The sequence below is a fragment of the Vigna angularis genome, chromosome 4 (assembly GCF_016808095.1).
Source record: "Vigna angularis cultivar LongXiaoDou No.4 chromosome 4, ASM1680809v1, whole genome shotgun sequence".
NCBI lineage: Eukaryota > Viridiplantae > Streptophyta > Magnoliopsida > Fabales > Fabaceae > Vigna > Vigna angularis.
In genome coordinates this window covers 39,092,612-39,108,929 of record NC_068973.1, presented here as the reverse complement: position 1 = coordinate 39,108,929, position 16,318 = coordinate 39,092,612, and the positions used below count along the sequence as shown (strand labels likewise).

Here is a 16,318-nt window from a genome sequence, read left to right as displayed (position 1 = left end):
ATCAATTTACTAGTAAATTTTAAGGATTACATGTGTGAGAAATCTAATAAGTTTTCTTAAAAAAAATTTGTGCATTTTAAACGGTGTGTAAGGGACTGATTACATGTTGGGCTGGGAAAAGTCAACGTGCTGTTGCACTACTGTAATCTAGTCGAAATATATTTTAAGAGTGTTTGTTTTTGTATCTCTACATTTTTAAAATAATCTTTTTTAATAAATTTTGAAATCAGTTGAAGTTTTCAAAAAAAATTATTGAAAGTTCTTTTTGAACGAATTTCAAAATTCATAAAGTGTAGGACTTTTTAAAATATAAGAATAGTTTTAGAATTTTTTAAAATATAAGAATACAGGAAGAAATGTGGAGAAATACTCGTACTTTAACCCGTTGGAGAAACCCTTGTCTTCTTACTACTATTAAGATGAGTTAATTAACAGAGGACAAAATCAAATTAAAAAGTTTAGTAATCATGGCATGAAGTGTTTACTGGATATATAAGCTTGAATATTGGTCAATCCAATCTTAGGATAAAAAAAGTCTAATATATTTTGATTTCGAAAATTGAACTCAAGACCCACTTAAGAAAAGAAAATCTTAATTTTATTTATTCTTATTTCACATACCCACAACCTCTCTATTTTTATAATAAGAATGGATGGTAACTATTTCTAACTCTATAAACATAACTTCTCAGTTAACATTGTGAGGGGGAGAACATTTGAATATTTCTGGCTTAAACATTTTTCCAGTCTTAACAGGAACAAATACAAATAAGATGGTTGAGATTCTCGTATTAGAAGAAATTATTATTTTTAGAAGGCGTTAATTTGTTTTCCTTATAAACTTATAACTATGAAGTGACTTTTCATCAAGTTAAAAATTGGTATTTGTTGTGATGAGTATCTAAGGCAAACGTGAGATGTCACATCTTGCATATAAGATGTCAGTTCCTCTGCCATACTTGCCCACATCATCTAGGTTATCCGACACAAATGTTTCTCATTATGTTGACGATACGATCAACTAAGGCTCGTCGTCTTCTTTTGAACTTTTCACCAATTCATTACACATTCTGGTTTCCACATCATTCCAAAACATGTTGATCGTCATCTTCAATTTAGACGTATCACAACATTTAACCAATTTCAAGCAAATTCATGATATTTATAGGATCATTTTCGCAGTATGTAGATTAGGCAAGAGAAGTTGTTTTTTTATTTATTTGTATTGTTGATTTTTTTTATATATTGTCCTACAATTTTAAAAAAATAATCATACCTGTGGTTTAATTATTAATTATACATGCGGTTTACTTTTTAATTTAATTTATTTAAATTCCAAACCGCACAATTTTTAAAGTACTAATAAAGTTTAATTTATTAAAATATAAAAATCAATAAACATGTAAATAAATAGTGGATTAAAATTATAATTTTAAGTATGAAACAAAAATACTAAAAGTGCATGTACTAAAATTGTGAATCAATAACTGAAAATTAATTTCATTTTAATGTAAAGAAATAAACCTTATTCTCAGGAGAGATTGAAATGAGCGATGAATTATCATTTTATAAAAAAAAAACAAATTTCATAATTTCAAAGACATATTATAACAACCAATAATTTCATGATATAAATTGACCATTAACTGACTAAGTCATTTGAAAATGGCAGGTAGTGAATTCCCAGTCTTTTAGATAAATCATCCCTTAATTGATAGCCTTTTAGGTAGAGTTTCATAATACGACTAAACAAAAACTCTGGAAAAGAAAGAAGAATGAAAAATATTTACTCTCCAGCAGCAATATACAAGCCCAAAATGGGACGTTATGAACCCTCCACAATCTACCAAGATGGTAAAGTCTATTTAAGTAGTACAACAAAGTATAATTTATGGATTTCTTTCTTAAATTTTTTACCCCAGTTTACTAATATTTTGTCCATCTATCCACAGTTTATCACATAATTAAACCGAAAATTTTTGGAAAAATAAAATAGAATAAGACTAAGGCATGTCATCACCACTGCGCAGTTCCAATTCACTGGTATCCTCCAATAGTACAATTTCTTTGATTTCCTGCAACATCTTCAAGACCTGCCACATAGTTGGCCTCTGCTCCGGTGAGGTCAAGCTACAAGTTGTAGCCACCTGAAGAAGCATGTCCATTCGGCTATCTTCGCCCCCATTGTCATCCCTTATGGACCTCACCCAACTTGACATGTCACCAGGAACCATAAATGGAAGCTCTGAGGGAAATTTCCCAGTCAGAAGCTCAAGCAACAAAATCCCGTAGGCATAAACATCAGATTTGTGGGTTGGCTGATGATTGGGGTTGCGAGTTTCTGGAGCTCTGTACGCTGCTGAATCGCCATCTTCATCAAATGTGGATGGGTGTGTCAACACGGAGAGGCAGTAATCTGTGATGCATGCCTCGAAATCAGGTCCAAGAAGAACATTCGTGGACTTCAGATTGCCATGGACCAGTCTCCATGCCTGGTGGATGAAGGCCAGACCTTGTGCTACGTCCTCTGCTATTTTTAAGCATGATGTCCAGTGTAATGGCCTTGCCCTGCTTGATCTCGATCCTGCACAAAAAATTACCAATTATCAACAAACTATTTCTTCTATAATGTTATGTTTGTTCATTATGCGTCTGAGCATGAATCACACCATTAAAGTATGTATTGGATTACTCATTTTGACAGCATAATAGGAAATTAAAAGCAACAATCAAGCCTAATGCTAATACAAAAAGATAAAAAGAAATATGAAGTTAGGTATAAATATTGGTAGTTGATTCATCGCATTGTGGTTGCATCTAGGGAAATTCAATTCAACACCGAAGCCCCCACAGAGATCAGTTTACGATCTCACAGTTTTCACCGAGGAAATACAGTACAAGCGATAGAAGCAGAAAAAAACAGAAGTAGTTTGATTCAGTGATCAGATAAACGTCAGAAATTTAAAAATCAGACAGACAAACGTCAGAAATTTAAAATCTCCACCGCCTGCATACGGCCAAAAGGGTTCAGTGATTTTGAAACTCCTAAATCAAAAGGTCAGATCTTTTTCCAGTTCAACGGCTATAAAGACTTAATGGTTTATGAATGCACGTACCATCATCAGCCCCACACAGTGATGCCCATCTTTACCTTTCAATGGAATCTACCTGTCCTGAATTCAACAGGAATCTGCCAATACAATTAACAAGCTACCCGCCCCAACTGCCAAAGTCCAAATACCATTGCCATCTATTAGCTGGTGTTACAAAGAAAAAGCATTCTCCAGTAATACCATCTGTCCTCATCGCTTACACAGGCATAGGACCGAAAAAAAAGAAAGGTGAAAACAGCTAGCTGGCTAAACGACACGGACCAGACACTTCAAAAAGACTATTCAGTAGCCAATAGACCCATGCTTTCTTTAATTATAAATTAAAATTCCCCGTCCAATCTTAAAATAATCCACTGATCCACATATAACAAAACCAATTCCTATTCCCACGTAGTCACTAGTCAACAAGATTCTCGCTGCTGGATGAAAAGCTTAACCGCTATCAAATCCAAAAATGCAATCACATGCAAAACAGAATTTCAAAAACTTTCCACGCACAAATACATTTAATAATTTTGTTTTTATTATTAAAATTTAAAATGGGTGAAACGAGTCAGAGTGGCGAAGGTTCGCTCGCTAACTCAGTGAGTTTGAGAAGGGTACCATACCGTGTATGAGGGAGAAGAGACTGCCATTGGGCTGAAAGTCATAGATAATGAGCCTCTCTTGCTTGGCCTGGAAATACGCCTTAAGAGGAACCAAATTGGAGTGTCGAAGCCCACCCACGGATTCCATGTGTCGCTCGAACACTTCCTTCGTTGCATGGGCAGCCATTTTCCCCGCATCAAGGCGCTTCACCGTCACCATCAGACGGTTATCAAGAGCTGCCTTGTAAGTGGTTCCCAAACACCCTCTCCCTAAAAGCTCCGCGGAACCCTTCATCAACTGGTCCAGCGTATACACCTGCGCCTCACCCGCACAGAATACCAAACTCCCACTCTTCGCCACCTCCGCTCTCTTCACCTTCTCTTCCAACTCTCTCTCCATCTCCATCCGCATCACTGCCGCGGCCTCCGCCGTCGCTGCCGCATCCGCCGCCATCATCCCGCACGGCCGGTCCTTATTGCACCGGCTTCTCTGCTTCCTCACCGCCGCCGCGAAGCACACCAGCGAACAAACTAGAACGAACACGCCGGCGGAGAATCCGATTATCACAGCCCGTCGGTCGCGCCGCTTCTTCGCGTACGGCTGTCTGATTAAGCCACTGACGCCGTGCACCTGCGCGCTCTGACCGAGTGGCGCCTTAGGTGGCCCAGCGGACCCGAAGAAAGGCTGCGCAGGACGGCATTGCACGCGGATGATTTCACCGCAGAGGTTAGGGTTGAACGCAAAGGAAGACGGCGGAAAACGAAACAGCGTCGGCGTCACCGGAATCGCGCCGGAGAGGTTGTTGCGGGAGATTTCAAGTATTCTGAGAGAGGACTGGTTAAACGGAGGGACTGAACCGCTAAAAGCGTTATAACTAAGACGGAGTGTGTGAAGACGATCTAGGTTAGTGAAGGCAGCAGAGATAGGTCCAGAGAGATTGTTGTGAGAGAAATCCAAGTTTCGTAAACGGTGGAGAGAGAAGAGTGAAGGAGGGAGAGAACCGGTGAATTGGTTGTTGTCGAGGAAGAGGCTTTTGAGATTGGAGAGAGCGCTGAGGTCCGGGATAGTTCCCGTGAGTGAGTTGTTCTGTAAACTGAGAACTCGGAGCTGGTCGAGACGCGTGAGTGTGTTTGGAGCCCAAACGCCGCCGAGATCTAAGCCCTGGAGAATGAGACGCTCTACTTTGGGGCCGTTGCATAGGACGCCCTGCCACGTGCAGAAGCGGAGGCCGCGCGTGAGGGGGGAGAAGTCAAGGTGGTCGTTTACGTCGGCTTTAAGTTTGAAGGCGAGGAGAGCGTGGGCGTCCGTGAAAACTAACGGCGGAATATGACGATGGAGTTGGGAGGAATGTGCGTAGGAAGAAGCGTGCAGTGGCAGGAGCAGAAGCAGTACCAGTAATGGGAATGGATGGTTTGTGTTCGGCATTGTCGGAGCAACCTCAGAACAGGGTGGCGAAGACTGAATGAAGTTTTTGGTGTGTTGATAAAGCAATTGGGGATTTGTCCATTCGATACGCTCCGCTTGGCTACTAGGAATGGAGTTTTTGCGTTTTAGAAGAGAGAGAACAGGTGACAAGAACAGGATGCAGATGTCTGACCACATAGGTCAGACATCACGTGAAAATAGGTACAGAGGGAGCAACATCTAAACTTACATCTATGGCGCTTTGCCTCCTCTCTTCACAATATTAAGCTATGTTTCCATTCAAAAATATTTCTCCCCACTACTCACTATCCATTTTCAATAACAAAATTAGTATTTATTTATCTATTTATTATTGGAAATTATAGTTTTATTAGAAAGTGTTCATTAATTACCTTGATTCCTAAACGAAAATTATATTATTTATACTAATTTTACTCATCTTTGAACTGTAATCGTAGTATAATGAAACATGAAAAAAAAAACTTCATTTGACACGATTAAGTTTATTAGCACTCAGCCTTAATTTTATAGGTATATAAAAACCTATGCAAAAACCTAGTTTTGTCTTATTGTTAACTTAAACAAAACTTTAGCATCCACTCTAAAATGTGGCAGTCGTATCACATGCATTCAGAAAAAAGATGTCGTGATAACCATTTTTTTCTACAGGAAAACGATAAGTTTACAACCTTTTCTATATACAATTAATTGATAATTAATTTGTAATATGATGATGATAATAATAATATATAAATATTTGTTTTCTAATGATTTAATTCACGCTTTGGCAGACGGGCTTTTGTCAGTGAGCATTTGATCATGAGTAATCTGCCTAATAAGGAAAGAAGGCTAAGGAGGAACATGATACTGAAACTGATGGACAAAGTAAGATTGACATCATTGGCAGATGCCAAACAACCGTATCTTCCTGGTTCCAGATTATCATGTTCTCAATTCTCCGTTCAAACCTAGGTCAACGCTGTAATATACCAGCCGGAATGTTCCAGATATTATCATACCACATTACAGAAAGCATTCTACCCACGAAATAGGATGAAAATCCATGATAGTTGAGCACTCTCAAACTTTAGGAAGAGATCAATGACGTTCGAGTTCACACCAGGATGAAATCTTGATGAAAAAACTTAATAACATCATAGACATCTCTTCCGATGATATTCGTGATAAAACAAACTACATGCGCAATCCAAACAGTAAAAATTAACTGAAGAGGGAATTGACGACAGTTTGACCAGTCCAGTCCAAAAGTCAAGGCAATCGTCGTTACACATGCCACTGTCAATCAATTGTGGAAAATTATACTCTTTTTCCAAATCCTTTTGTTTTAGCAAAGTGGTTTTTGATCTTCAGATTAAAAAAATATTCTAACCCGTGGAACTAAAATAAGTATTTTCATATTGATCTTCTATTTTATAAATAAAAATTAATTATCCTTTTTATACATTTCACTTTTCAAAACCTGCTTATCTACTGTCATTCTATTTCTTTGCCAAATAGAGGCAGAGAAATAGCTTAAATTGACAATGTGATTGAAACGCGTGTTACGTGGTAAAGGAAAATAACATTTATCATTATAAATGTAATTTTGAAACTTGTAATTTAAAATTGCATTAAAATATTTTCAATTAAATTTTATTTTGTTAAGCTTATTCTTAATGGTTAATTGCTATAAACATGTCTAGAAAAGTGATTTGTCATGTCCTTAAGCATCAAAACAAATACGGCGTAATTAGTGGCTTGGTGCTTTTGATTGTTGGGCGGTAGGGGCACGTGAGTTTATGTGTGCCTTCATCTGTGCGCGGTGCAGCTCAACTAATTCAATGTTTCACTTCCAGAAAAACACCATTAAAAGTGCTTCTACTCTCATAATTCTCAATACAAAGTTTTGTTTTTTTAATTATTTTGAATTAAATGTTTGAATAAAATTCATTTTAAATTGATAAATCTAATGAAAATGTTTTATATATTCAAATTTACCTCAATGAAATTCGTAGTGCAAAAAAAAGTGACACTGCGTGCTCAAGGTAAATTGATACCCGTGAGTGGTTTCTGTTCCAAGTGAGCGTGAGTTGCTTTTTATTCGAATGCTTTATAGAAATAGTAATTTGTATTATGTTAGGTACAAAAAACATATAATAAGGTACACATGGTTGGTCTCATAAACGGGACAGTGGTTGAACAGATATATATCTGATAGTTGGATAATCAATTGCTAAATCTTTGTTCTTTTCATATCTTTGTTCTATTTAATGTTAAAAGTCTCAGATTTGAGAAAAAACTAGATTTCTTTTCTGGATAATGGCAGAAGCAGGATATATAGAAAAGCAATTTCGATGGAAGAAATTCTAATACTAAAAAAAGATAAAACGTATAATCAGATATTTCAATATATCCTTATAATTCTTGTGTGTGATTTCAGGTTAAAATTAATGCTATCATTAGTTGGAGGGTTGATGGGAAAAAATAAGAGCAGTAAAATTAATGGAATTTGTTTGGTAGGTTGAAAATGAGGAGATAAATAGAAAGGAAATGTAGTTATATTTTACTCGCATACATATTTTTATTCATTTTTTATTTTTATTTTATATTTTTTACTCAACATATTTCATTTCTTTTTTGCTTTATCACTTATTGTTTGTACTCATTTTATATTAGTTTTTTTGTCAATTGAAAATGTTTTTCAGTCTTATTCGCAGTTTTAGTAGATAATTTTGTTATTAGCTTGTCGTATTTTTTTAAATATTAACTTTTACTCTTTTTTTTGTTATTTTTTATATTTATTATATTAAATAATATGTTTTTAGTCATCATATTAATTAGTATTACTTAAGTTTTAGGCTTATAATCAAGCGATGATTGCTCAAACATTAAATGAGAAATTAAGTAAGGGATATAAATTATCTCGAGTGATGTTGGATTGTTCAAATAAAGAAGTCTTCATTGATCCAATGAATAAGATTCCTAAATAGATATAAGGATGCTCAAATGATATACATTTATTCAAACAATATCTATATGATATTAATGACAATGTTTAATAATGAACATGTTATATATATACACACTACAAAAACATTGCATTTTAGCGAACACCGTTTTCGGTAGCTAAAATATTAAAATGAGTCACTAGACCTTTTAGCGTTAAAAATTAAACAGAAAATATATAGTTAGAACAAATTATAGTGACAAAACCTTTAGTAATCGATTTTTAAATTAGTCACTAAATAATCATCAATTTTTTGGTAGTTAATTGATCATTAAAATATTAGTCTATTATAAATATATGTGACCAATTTGTGATCGAAACGTATTGGGTAGTTTCAACCACTAATTCGGTCACCAAAATAAAAAGTTTAACGTTTTTTTTTTCATACGCTTATGAGGGAAAATGGATTAAATTTTTCAAAAAGAATGACCACTAATTTGGTCTCTAAATAACAATGCAAATTTTGGTTAACTAATGACTGAGTTTTTTTAATTTAATTTATATTTTCTTTAGTGGTTAAATCAGCCACAAAAAACAGAAATATGTAACGACTACCAACTTTTGATTACTAAATAACAAATTTAAATATTTTAGTGACCAAAAGTTCGGTAGCTATGTACAAGACTTTGATCTGATTTTAAATAATATTTGATTTATTTGTAAATAATTTCCTAACCTGCTTGTAAATACTAAATAATAATCAACTCTGTAAAATATAATAAAAGGTAATATAAAAATTTTATATATATATATATATATATATATATATATATATATATATATATATATATATATATATTATAATCTAATATACATCATAATAGTTCTAAATAAATATGTAATGATATAATAAAGGTTGATTTTTAACATCAGATTTATCAACATACATTATTAAACCAGATAAGCGTGGTTTACTTCTAGATCGTTAAATTTGAAGGTTTAGTCATCCTCACAAATTATTTGAAATGATATATTGAGATTGTCAAAATTTATTGAAAGGCTCAGACAAATTTTAATATCTCAATAATTGATATTTTCGTGCAATATTACTAATAAAATAATAATTCAAATTACACACAATCATCACACAACACGAATATAATGTTGATGTTGTAAACTTTTTTTTTCAAAACCAAAAGTAGTAAAATTAGAAGGAAAAACATCAAACTAAATAATATAATAGAAAATAATTTGTTTTAAATAATCTGGCAACAAAAAAGGTGAGGGCGAACGGTTAGCATTCAAGACCGATCGGTCTATCTACTGTAGCAGCGCTCATCGATAACAACGCTTGTCAGCACGGTCACAAACCGCAACAGCGCTCGTCAACCAGACAACGCTCGTCAGCCAGGTCAAACCGCGACAACGCTCGTAAATTATGTAGATACCGAACGGTCATACACTCAGCACCGTTCGGTCACCACTAACAGTCAAAGATATTTGATTAAAAGATATTCATAAAGTTGTTTATGAGCAACCGCCCGAATTTTAAGGGAAATTTGTTTCCAGCCACTCGGATTTTAAGGTAAGTTTGTTTGGCTTATGACAACTTATAAATACAAGGTCACGGACATCAACCAGATAGGCTCAATTTGCACTCCAAAACATTTCATTTACATTCTACTCATGCTCTACTAAGTTCATAATACTCAATTACCATAATATCCATTTGTGAGCAACAACTCCTTCAACATACGCCTAGCTTGAGCGTCAGAGTGCCTTTTGTAGGTACCTCCCCCCTCAGCTCGGACTTGAAGAACTTGGAGCAGGAGATTCAGAGGTCAGGAGAAGGAAAGCCACATCAGAAAGGTTAGTGTCTCAGTCCCACAAAAATATCTACCGAAACATTTTGGCGCCCACCGTGGGGCCGAGAGCAAGCAGAAGAAGCCCAAATGGTGACCACGAGGAGCATGGATGAACAACAGAATACCAGAGATTTAATAGCATAAATGCAAGCATAGATACAAGCCCAAGCAAGAACCATACAGGCACAGGCGCAAGCACAACAGGAGTTGCAGCGAAAGCATGCAGAGGAGATTGCGGCGCTTAGAGCGGAACGAGCCTGTACTGAGCGCACCGCCTCAAACAGGAGAATGAAAATGAGAGAAGTCGTAATTGGTAGCCATCCCAACACATTAACCCGAACGGTCGAGGAAGGAGAGAACCATCGCCCTTCCAAACCGTTCGGCCTAACAGTTTACTCACTTTTACGGCAAAAATCATACAAACTCCAATGCCGGAGAAGAATCCTCCTACATTAGAGAAGTATGATGGCTCGACAGATCCCGACAATCATCTCAGGATCTTCACCACGCAATGGCGTTCTACACGGACAGTGATTCGGTCATATGCAAAGTCTTTTCCTTATCACTTAAGGACGAGGCATTGGAGTGGTATAACACTCTTCTCCCAAACACAGTGGATTGTTTCGCCACCGTAGAAACCCTATTCAGAAGGCAATACGCCTCCAATCAAAAACAAGAGATAACCCCGGCGGAATTGGTAAACACTAAACAGGAGAAAGGGAAAACTTTAAAGGCCTTCATGAAAAGGTACAACGAAACCGCACGGCAGGTTAAAGAGAACTCCAAGAAAGAGTAACTGAGTTCATCCGTATTGAGGACATGTGAATCTCACAAAGAAAGAAACAAGAAATCTCTACAAGTGGAAGCAAGAAAGAAGGTAGGCAGTCATTCAACAGTAATGACATGAATGGAGGTACGTTTCACAAGGATTTCGTCCGAACACCCAGGTATAATCATTACACTCCCCTCAACACACCCAGGGTAAAAGTTCTTGAGGAAGCTCTAAATATTGAGCTTCTTACAATTCGGAAAAGGTATTCTCCAAAAGACACTGACGAAAGGAAAAGTTGTCGATTTCATCTAAACCGAGGACATAGTACAAAGGAATGTGATGCATTAAAGGATGAGATAGAAAGACTCATCCGAGGGGGGCATCTGCAGAGATTTGTAGAAGAAAGAACTCGAACAAAAAGTCCTACCAGGAAAAAGTCTCAGCATAGAGAAACCGAATGGTCATATCAAAGGACCGAACGAAGACACAAACGAAGTCGTAGCCGCAGTCAGAGCCCTTACCGCTCAATTCGGGACTGTATCGACTAAAACAGATGATAAAAATTCCTTCCTAACATGTGATGTGCAACAAGTCTCAAAGTTTACGTGAACATTACTATCATGCTTATTTCAATTTCTTAAGGCATAGACTTTTGTTGTTTAAATTCTTTTGTTGGAATAAAACGTTAATGACACTGCCATCACGCTTTATCAAATGCATTTGACCGTTCGGTCTTACATGTATTCAGCCATTCGGCATCCCATGCATTCGATTATGTCGTTCGGCCATCAGGCCTCATAGGCGCTCGACCATCAGGCCTCACAGGAGTTCTACCATCCGGCCTCACAGGCACTCGGCCATCAGGCCTCACAAGCGTTCTGCCATCCGGCCTCACAGGCGCTCGATCCCGTTGGCTTCACGGGTACTCGACCAATCGACCTTACAGGGTCGTCCACAAAACTCAGGGAACGTTCAAAACCGAACGGCAAAAACAGTCCCCCATGGACTATAAATCAAAGACAGTCCCCCATAGACTATAAATCAAAGACAGTCCCCCATGGACTATAAATCAAAGACAGTCCCCCATGGACTATAAATCAAAAACAGTCCCCCATGGACTATAAATCAAATACACTCCCCCATGGACTATAAACCGAGCAGTAAAGACAGTCCCCCATGGACTATAAACCGAGCGGTAACGATAGTCCTCCCTGAACTATATAAACCAAGCGGTGAAGACAGTCTCTCATGGACTATCATCCGAATGATAAAGGCATTTCCCCGATGAACGCTCGCTCATACGCATTCACAAGTACACGGCCATTCGGCCTCAAAAGTGCTCAGCCATGCAGCCTCACAAGTACTAGACCGTTCGGCTTCACAAACATTCGACCATTTGGTCCAAAAAGTATTCAGTTAGTCGACTTCATATTGTAGGTAAACAAAAAGGCTATCAAAGTCACTAGTCAACATAGGGAAAAAGTTCTAAAAAGAACTCTCATCACAAGCCGATCGACCAATAGAACACGGACGACCTTCCCCAAGCTCATATAAGTCCTATACTTAACCTTGGCTAAAGCCAAACGGTTAACTCGGACTTGGGGGGCATTATGTATAGTATGATATCTAGGCCGAACGGTTAGCATCCAAGACCGATCGGTCTATCTACTATAGCAGCGCTCATCGTTAACAACGCTCGTCAGCACGGCCACAAACCGCAACAGCGTTCGTCAACCAGACAACGCTTGTCGGCCAGGTCAAACCGCGACAACGCTCGTCAATTATGTAGATACCGAACGGTCATACACTCAGCATCGTTCGGTCACCACTAACAGTCAAAGATATATGATTAAAAGATATTTATAAAGTTGTTTATGAGCAACCGCCCGAATTTTAAGGGAAATCTGTTTTCAACCGCCCGGATTTTAAGGTAAGTCTGTTTGGCTTGTGACAACTTATAAATACAAGGTCAGGGACATTAACCAGGTAGGCTCAATTCAAATTCCAAAACATTTCATTTACATTCTACTCATGCTCTAATGAGTTCATAATACTCAATTACCATAATATCCATTTGTGAGCAACAACTCCTTGAATAGACGCCTAACTTGAGCGTCGAGCCTTTTGCAGATACCTCCCCTTTGGCTCGGGCTTGAAAAACTTGGAATAGAAAATTCAGAGATCAGAAAAAAGAAAGTCACATCAGAAAGGTTAGTGTCTCGGTCCCACAAAAATATTTATCGAAACACTAACAAAATAAGAAACTCATATAAAAATATCCAAATAAAACTTAATTAATCTTTTTATTATATAACATTCGGTAAGAATACCAGTTATTTATCTTAATCACAACATCAATCAAATGATCTAAACCCAATGCCATTTATTGAATTGTGTTTTAACTTCTATATTAACCTAAAATGTGCATTTAAAAAAATATATATTATGAAGTTATATTTATAGACATAAGTTGTTTTAAAATACAAACAATATAGTTGATTCAGTCTGACTTTGTTGAAGTTTGGCTTGTGTAGGCTCAATTAAATTTAATTAAATATCCAAATTATTTTATTGAGTTTTAGATTGAAATTGGATGTTGAACAAATATACTCAAAGGACTATTACACTATTTTCCAAGCAAAATATTCAAATACATTTTGATTTTACAATTAAAAAGTTCACTTAAACAATAACTTTTCCGCTGCAAAATACTTTTGCTTATTTAAAATGGACTTCTTTACTTATGAAGCAGAGTGAGAATGACAGACGTATGATTTAGTTTTATATGCCCTCGCCATTCATGAGCGCTCAATCACCTTTATTTTATTCGTTTAATAGCAATAATCAAAGTTATCAACATTAATTATTATAAAATGATGACGTCTGAACTTATAAATGCCCATTTCCTCCCACTCCTGCAATCACCAAAAATATCGAAACAAAAAAAGAAAATGCGGACAAGTAGATCTTCCGCGCCTACGATCCTCATCGTGCTCTTCACGGTCTTCACAGTGTCTTCCGCGTTGGACCTGTCCATAATCTCATACGACAGAACCACCTACGCCGACAAGACAGCCCGGAGAAGCGACAAGGAGGTGAGAACCATATACGAGGAGTGGCTTGTGAAGAATGGCAAGCTGCATACCACCCTCGACCAGAAAGAGAAGAGGTTTCAGATTTTCAAAGACAACCTCAAGTTTATCGACGACCACAATGCTGAAAACCGGACATACAAGGTTGGACTGAACCGGTTCGCCGATCTTAACAACGATGAATACCGGTCCAAGTACCTGACAACCAAGATTAACCCCCAGAGGATGATGGCAAAGCCAAGTAACCGTTACGCTGGGCGCGTGGATGACAACTTGCCGGAATCTGTTGATTGGAGGAAAGAAGGTGCTGTGGTGAGAGTCAAAGACCAAGCAGAGTGCGGTAAGTACTGTACTCTACTATTATATTATTATTGCATACTTTCTTTTCCTCTTATTCTCTGTTCTCTTACACTCCTTTGACCAATAATTTATCTATTCTTCTCCCATGTTTTTCTTGAGAACATTATATTTTAAGTTTGGATAATATTTTATAGTTATGATAACTGGCTTATATTAAGTTAAAACATTCCTTTAATTATTTGATGTTTTTAATATAATAGTAAAGTTAATTTAAAAATAAAGATGAAAATGATAAATTTAAGTGTAAGAAATTAAAATGTCAAGTATATTTATAAAGATGAAAGAAGACTGATTTAAATAGTCATTTTCTTAAACTAGTTGTTTCCTCAAATTAGATTTGAAATTAAAACAAAAGGGTATGTTTTTTAAATTAATACAAATTAAATGTAAGTACTTAATACATAAGATCGGTATAAAACACATGTCTCCTTTCTCGTGATACGACATTTCACCTTCAAGTTATGTTCCTATTTACAGTTAAAATTACAGTGTATATATACTTTATTTGTTCCTACTCCAATGAAAAATGAATTTAGTAATAATATTTTGTGTAGTTCTAATAAAGGCGTTTAAGACTAAATTAAACAAGACTCAAACTTATAAATCTAATTTTTATAGAATAGTCTTCAATCTCGCACCCAAGATTTCTTAGATATTAAAGTCCTCCATAACACTTTCCTTATATGATAAATTTATTTAATGTAGTCCATTTTCATTTTCTTATCCTAAAACTTTGGTAAGATTTTAAAAAAGATTTGGATTGTATTTCATGGTAGCTTTGTTTTCGATGTTATTGGAACCGTGTATAAACTTAAAACCTCAGTTTTTAATGTTCATACAGAGGGCTGCTGTCTAAGTTACTGTTTTTCTGATACAGATGGTTGCTGGGCATTCTCAGCAATTGCCGCAGTGGAAGGGATTAACAAGATAGTAACAGGCAATCTAACTGCATTATCAGAGCAAGAACTGTTGGACTGTGACAGAACAGTAAACGCAGGTTGTAGTGGCGGACTTGTGGACTATGCCTTCGAGTACATTATAAACAATGGTGGCATTGACACTGAAGATGATTACCCCTTTCAAGGCGCTGATGGTATATGCGATCAATATAAGGTTCGTTTTTAACTCTATTATTTGTTAATTTGGTTAATGTTTTCAATAGGTTGCAGCTATTGCTTATATACTTTTTTTCTCATCTTTAGCAAAATGCTAGAGCTGTTACAATTGATGGTTATGAACGTGTTCCTGCCTACGATGAGTTAGCCTTGAAAAAGGCAGTAGCAAATCAACCGGTGAGCGTTGCCATTGAAGCATATGGCAGAGAGTTTCAGTTATATGAATCTGTAAGTTTGTAATCAATTTTATCTGAAAAGTATAACCTACATTCTTCTGAGTAATAACATTGCTTCTAGATTCCTGGAGTCATATTATGAATTTATTTGTCTGCATTTTACTAGGGTATATTCACAGGAACATGTGGTACTTTTATCGATCATGGTGTAGCAGCTGTTGGTTACGGCACAGAAAATGGAACTGACTATTGGATCGTGAAGAATTCATGGGGTGAGAAATGGGGAGAAGCAGGTTATGTAAGAATGGAACGCAATATAGCAGAAGACACTGCAGGGAAGTGCGGAATTGCGATTCTGTCATTCTATCCCATAAAGAGGGGCCAAAATCTCTCAAACCCTGTCAACCCACTGGGAATTTACATGTAGGAACAAGATGAACTTAAGCAAATGATGACCAACTTAGTTCTCAATTTCGATTTTTTTTATCTTTCTGTGAAAAAAACAAACACCACAAAATGTTTTGGCATAGGAATACCGCACGGCGAATTAATGATATGTCATTTCACTCTACTGTTGGATGATGCATCATTATATGTGATAGAAATCTGAATCAGCAAACATGCGTTGTTTATTATTAGTTTCATACTTGTTAGTTTCGAATTCTAGAGTAGTAAAGTTCGAATAAAGTTGGATATTTTACGATTTAAAGTATAACATGTCGGACATATTTGTAACTGTTAAGATCATTGGATTTTTATTCTAAGTTTTAGATAGTATACATAGTGCTAAAGTTCGAATTAGATTGACGAGAGAATAAAAAAAAAGTTTAAGAATCTTAGAAGCGTAGACAATCATTAATAAAAG

At 36.3% G+C, this 16,318-nt stretch overlaps 2 protein-coding genes across 2 annotated transcripts; one reads left to right on the top strand and one right to left on the bottom strand.

The window, feature by feature from the left end:
* Positions 1–1,759: 1,759 nt before the first annotated feature.
* LOC108341030 (probable inactive receptor kinase At5g67200) lies at positions 1,760–5,425 on the bottom strand. The gene is made up of 2 exons (XM_017578635.2): positions 3,722–5,425; positions 1,760–2,584 (listed from the first exon to the last, which is right to left on the bottom strand). The coding sequence occupies exons 1-2, from the start codon at positions 5,301–5,303 to the stop codon at positions 2,004–2,006; spliced, it is 2,163 nt and encodes a 720-aa protein (XP_017434124.1). The 5' UTR covers positions 5,304–5,425; the 3' UTR covers positions 1,760–2,003.
* An 8,203-nt stretch (positions 5,426–13,628) lies between these two features.
* On the top strand, positions 13,629–16,162 carry LOC108342117 (cysteine proteinase mucunain). Its single transcript, XM_017579824.2, has 4 exons — positions 13,629–14,142; positions 15,040–15,275; positions 15,365–15,505; positions 15,620–16,162. The coding sequence occupies exons 1-4, from the start codon at positions 13,662–13,664 to the stop codon at positions 15,878–15,880; spliced, it is 1,119 nt and encodes a 372-aa protein (XP_017435313.1). The 5' UTR covers positions 13,629–13,661; the 3' UTR covers positions 15,881–16,162.
* Positions 16,163–16,318: the final 156 nt, after the last annotated feature.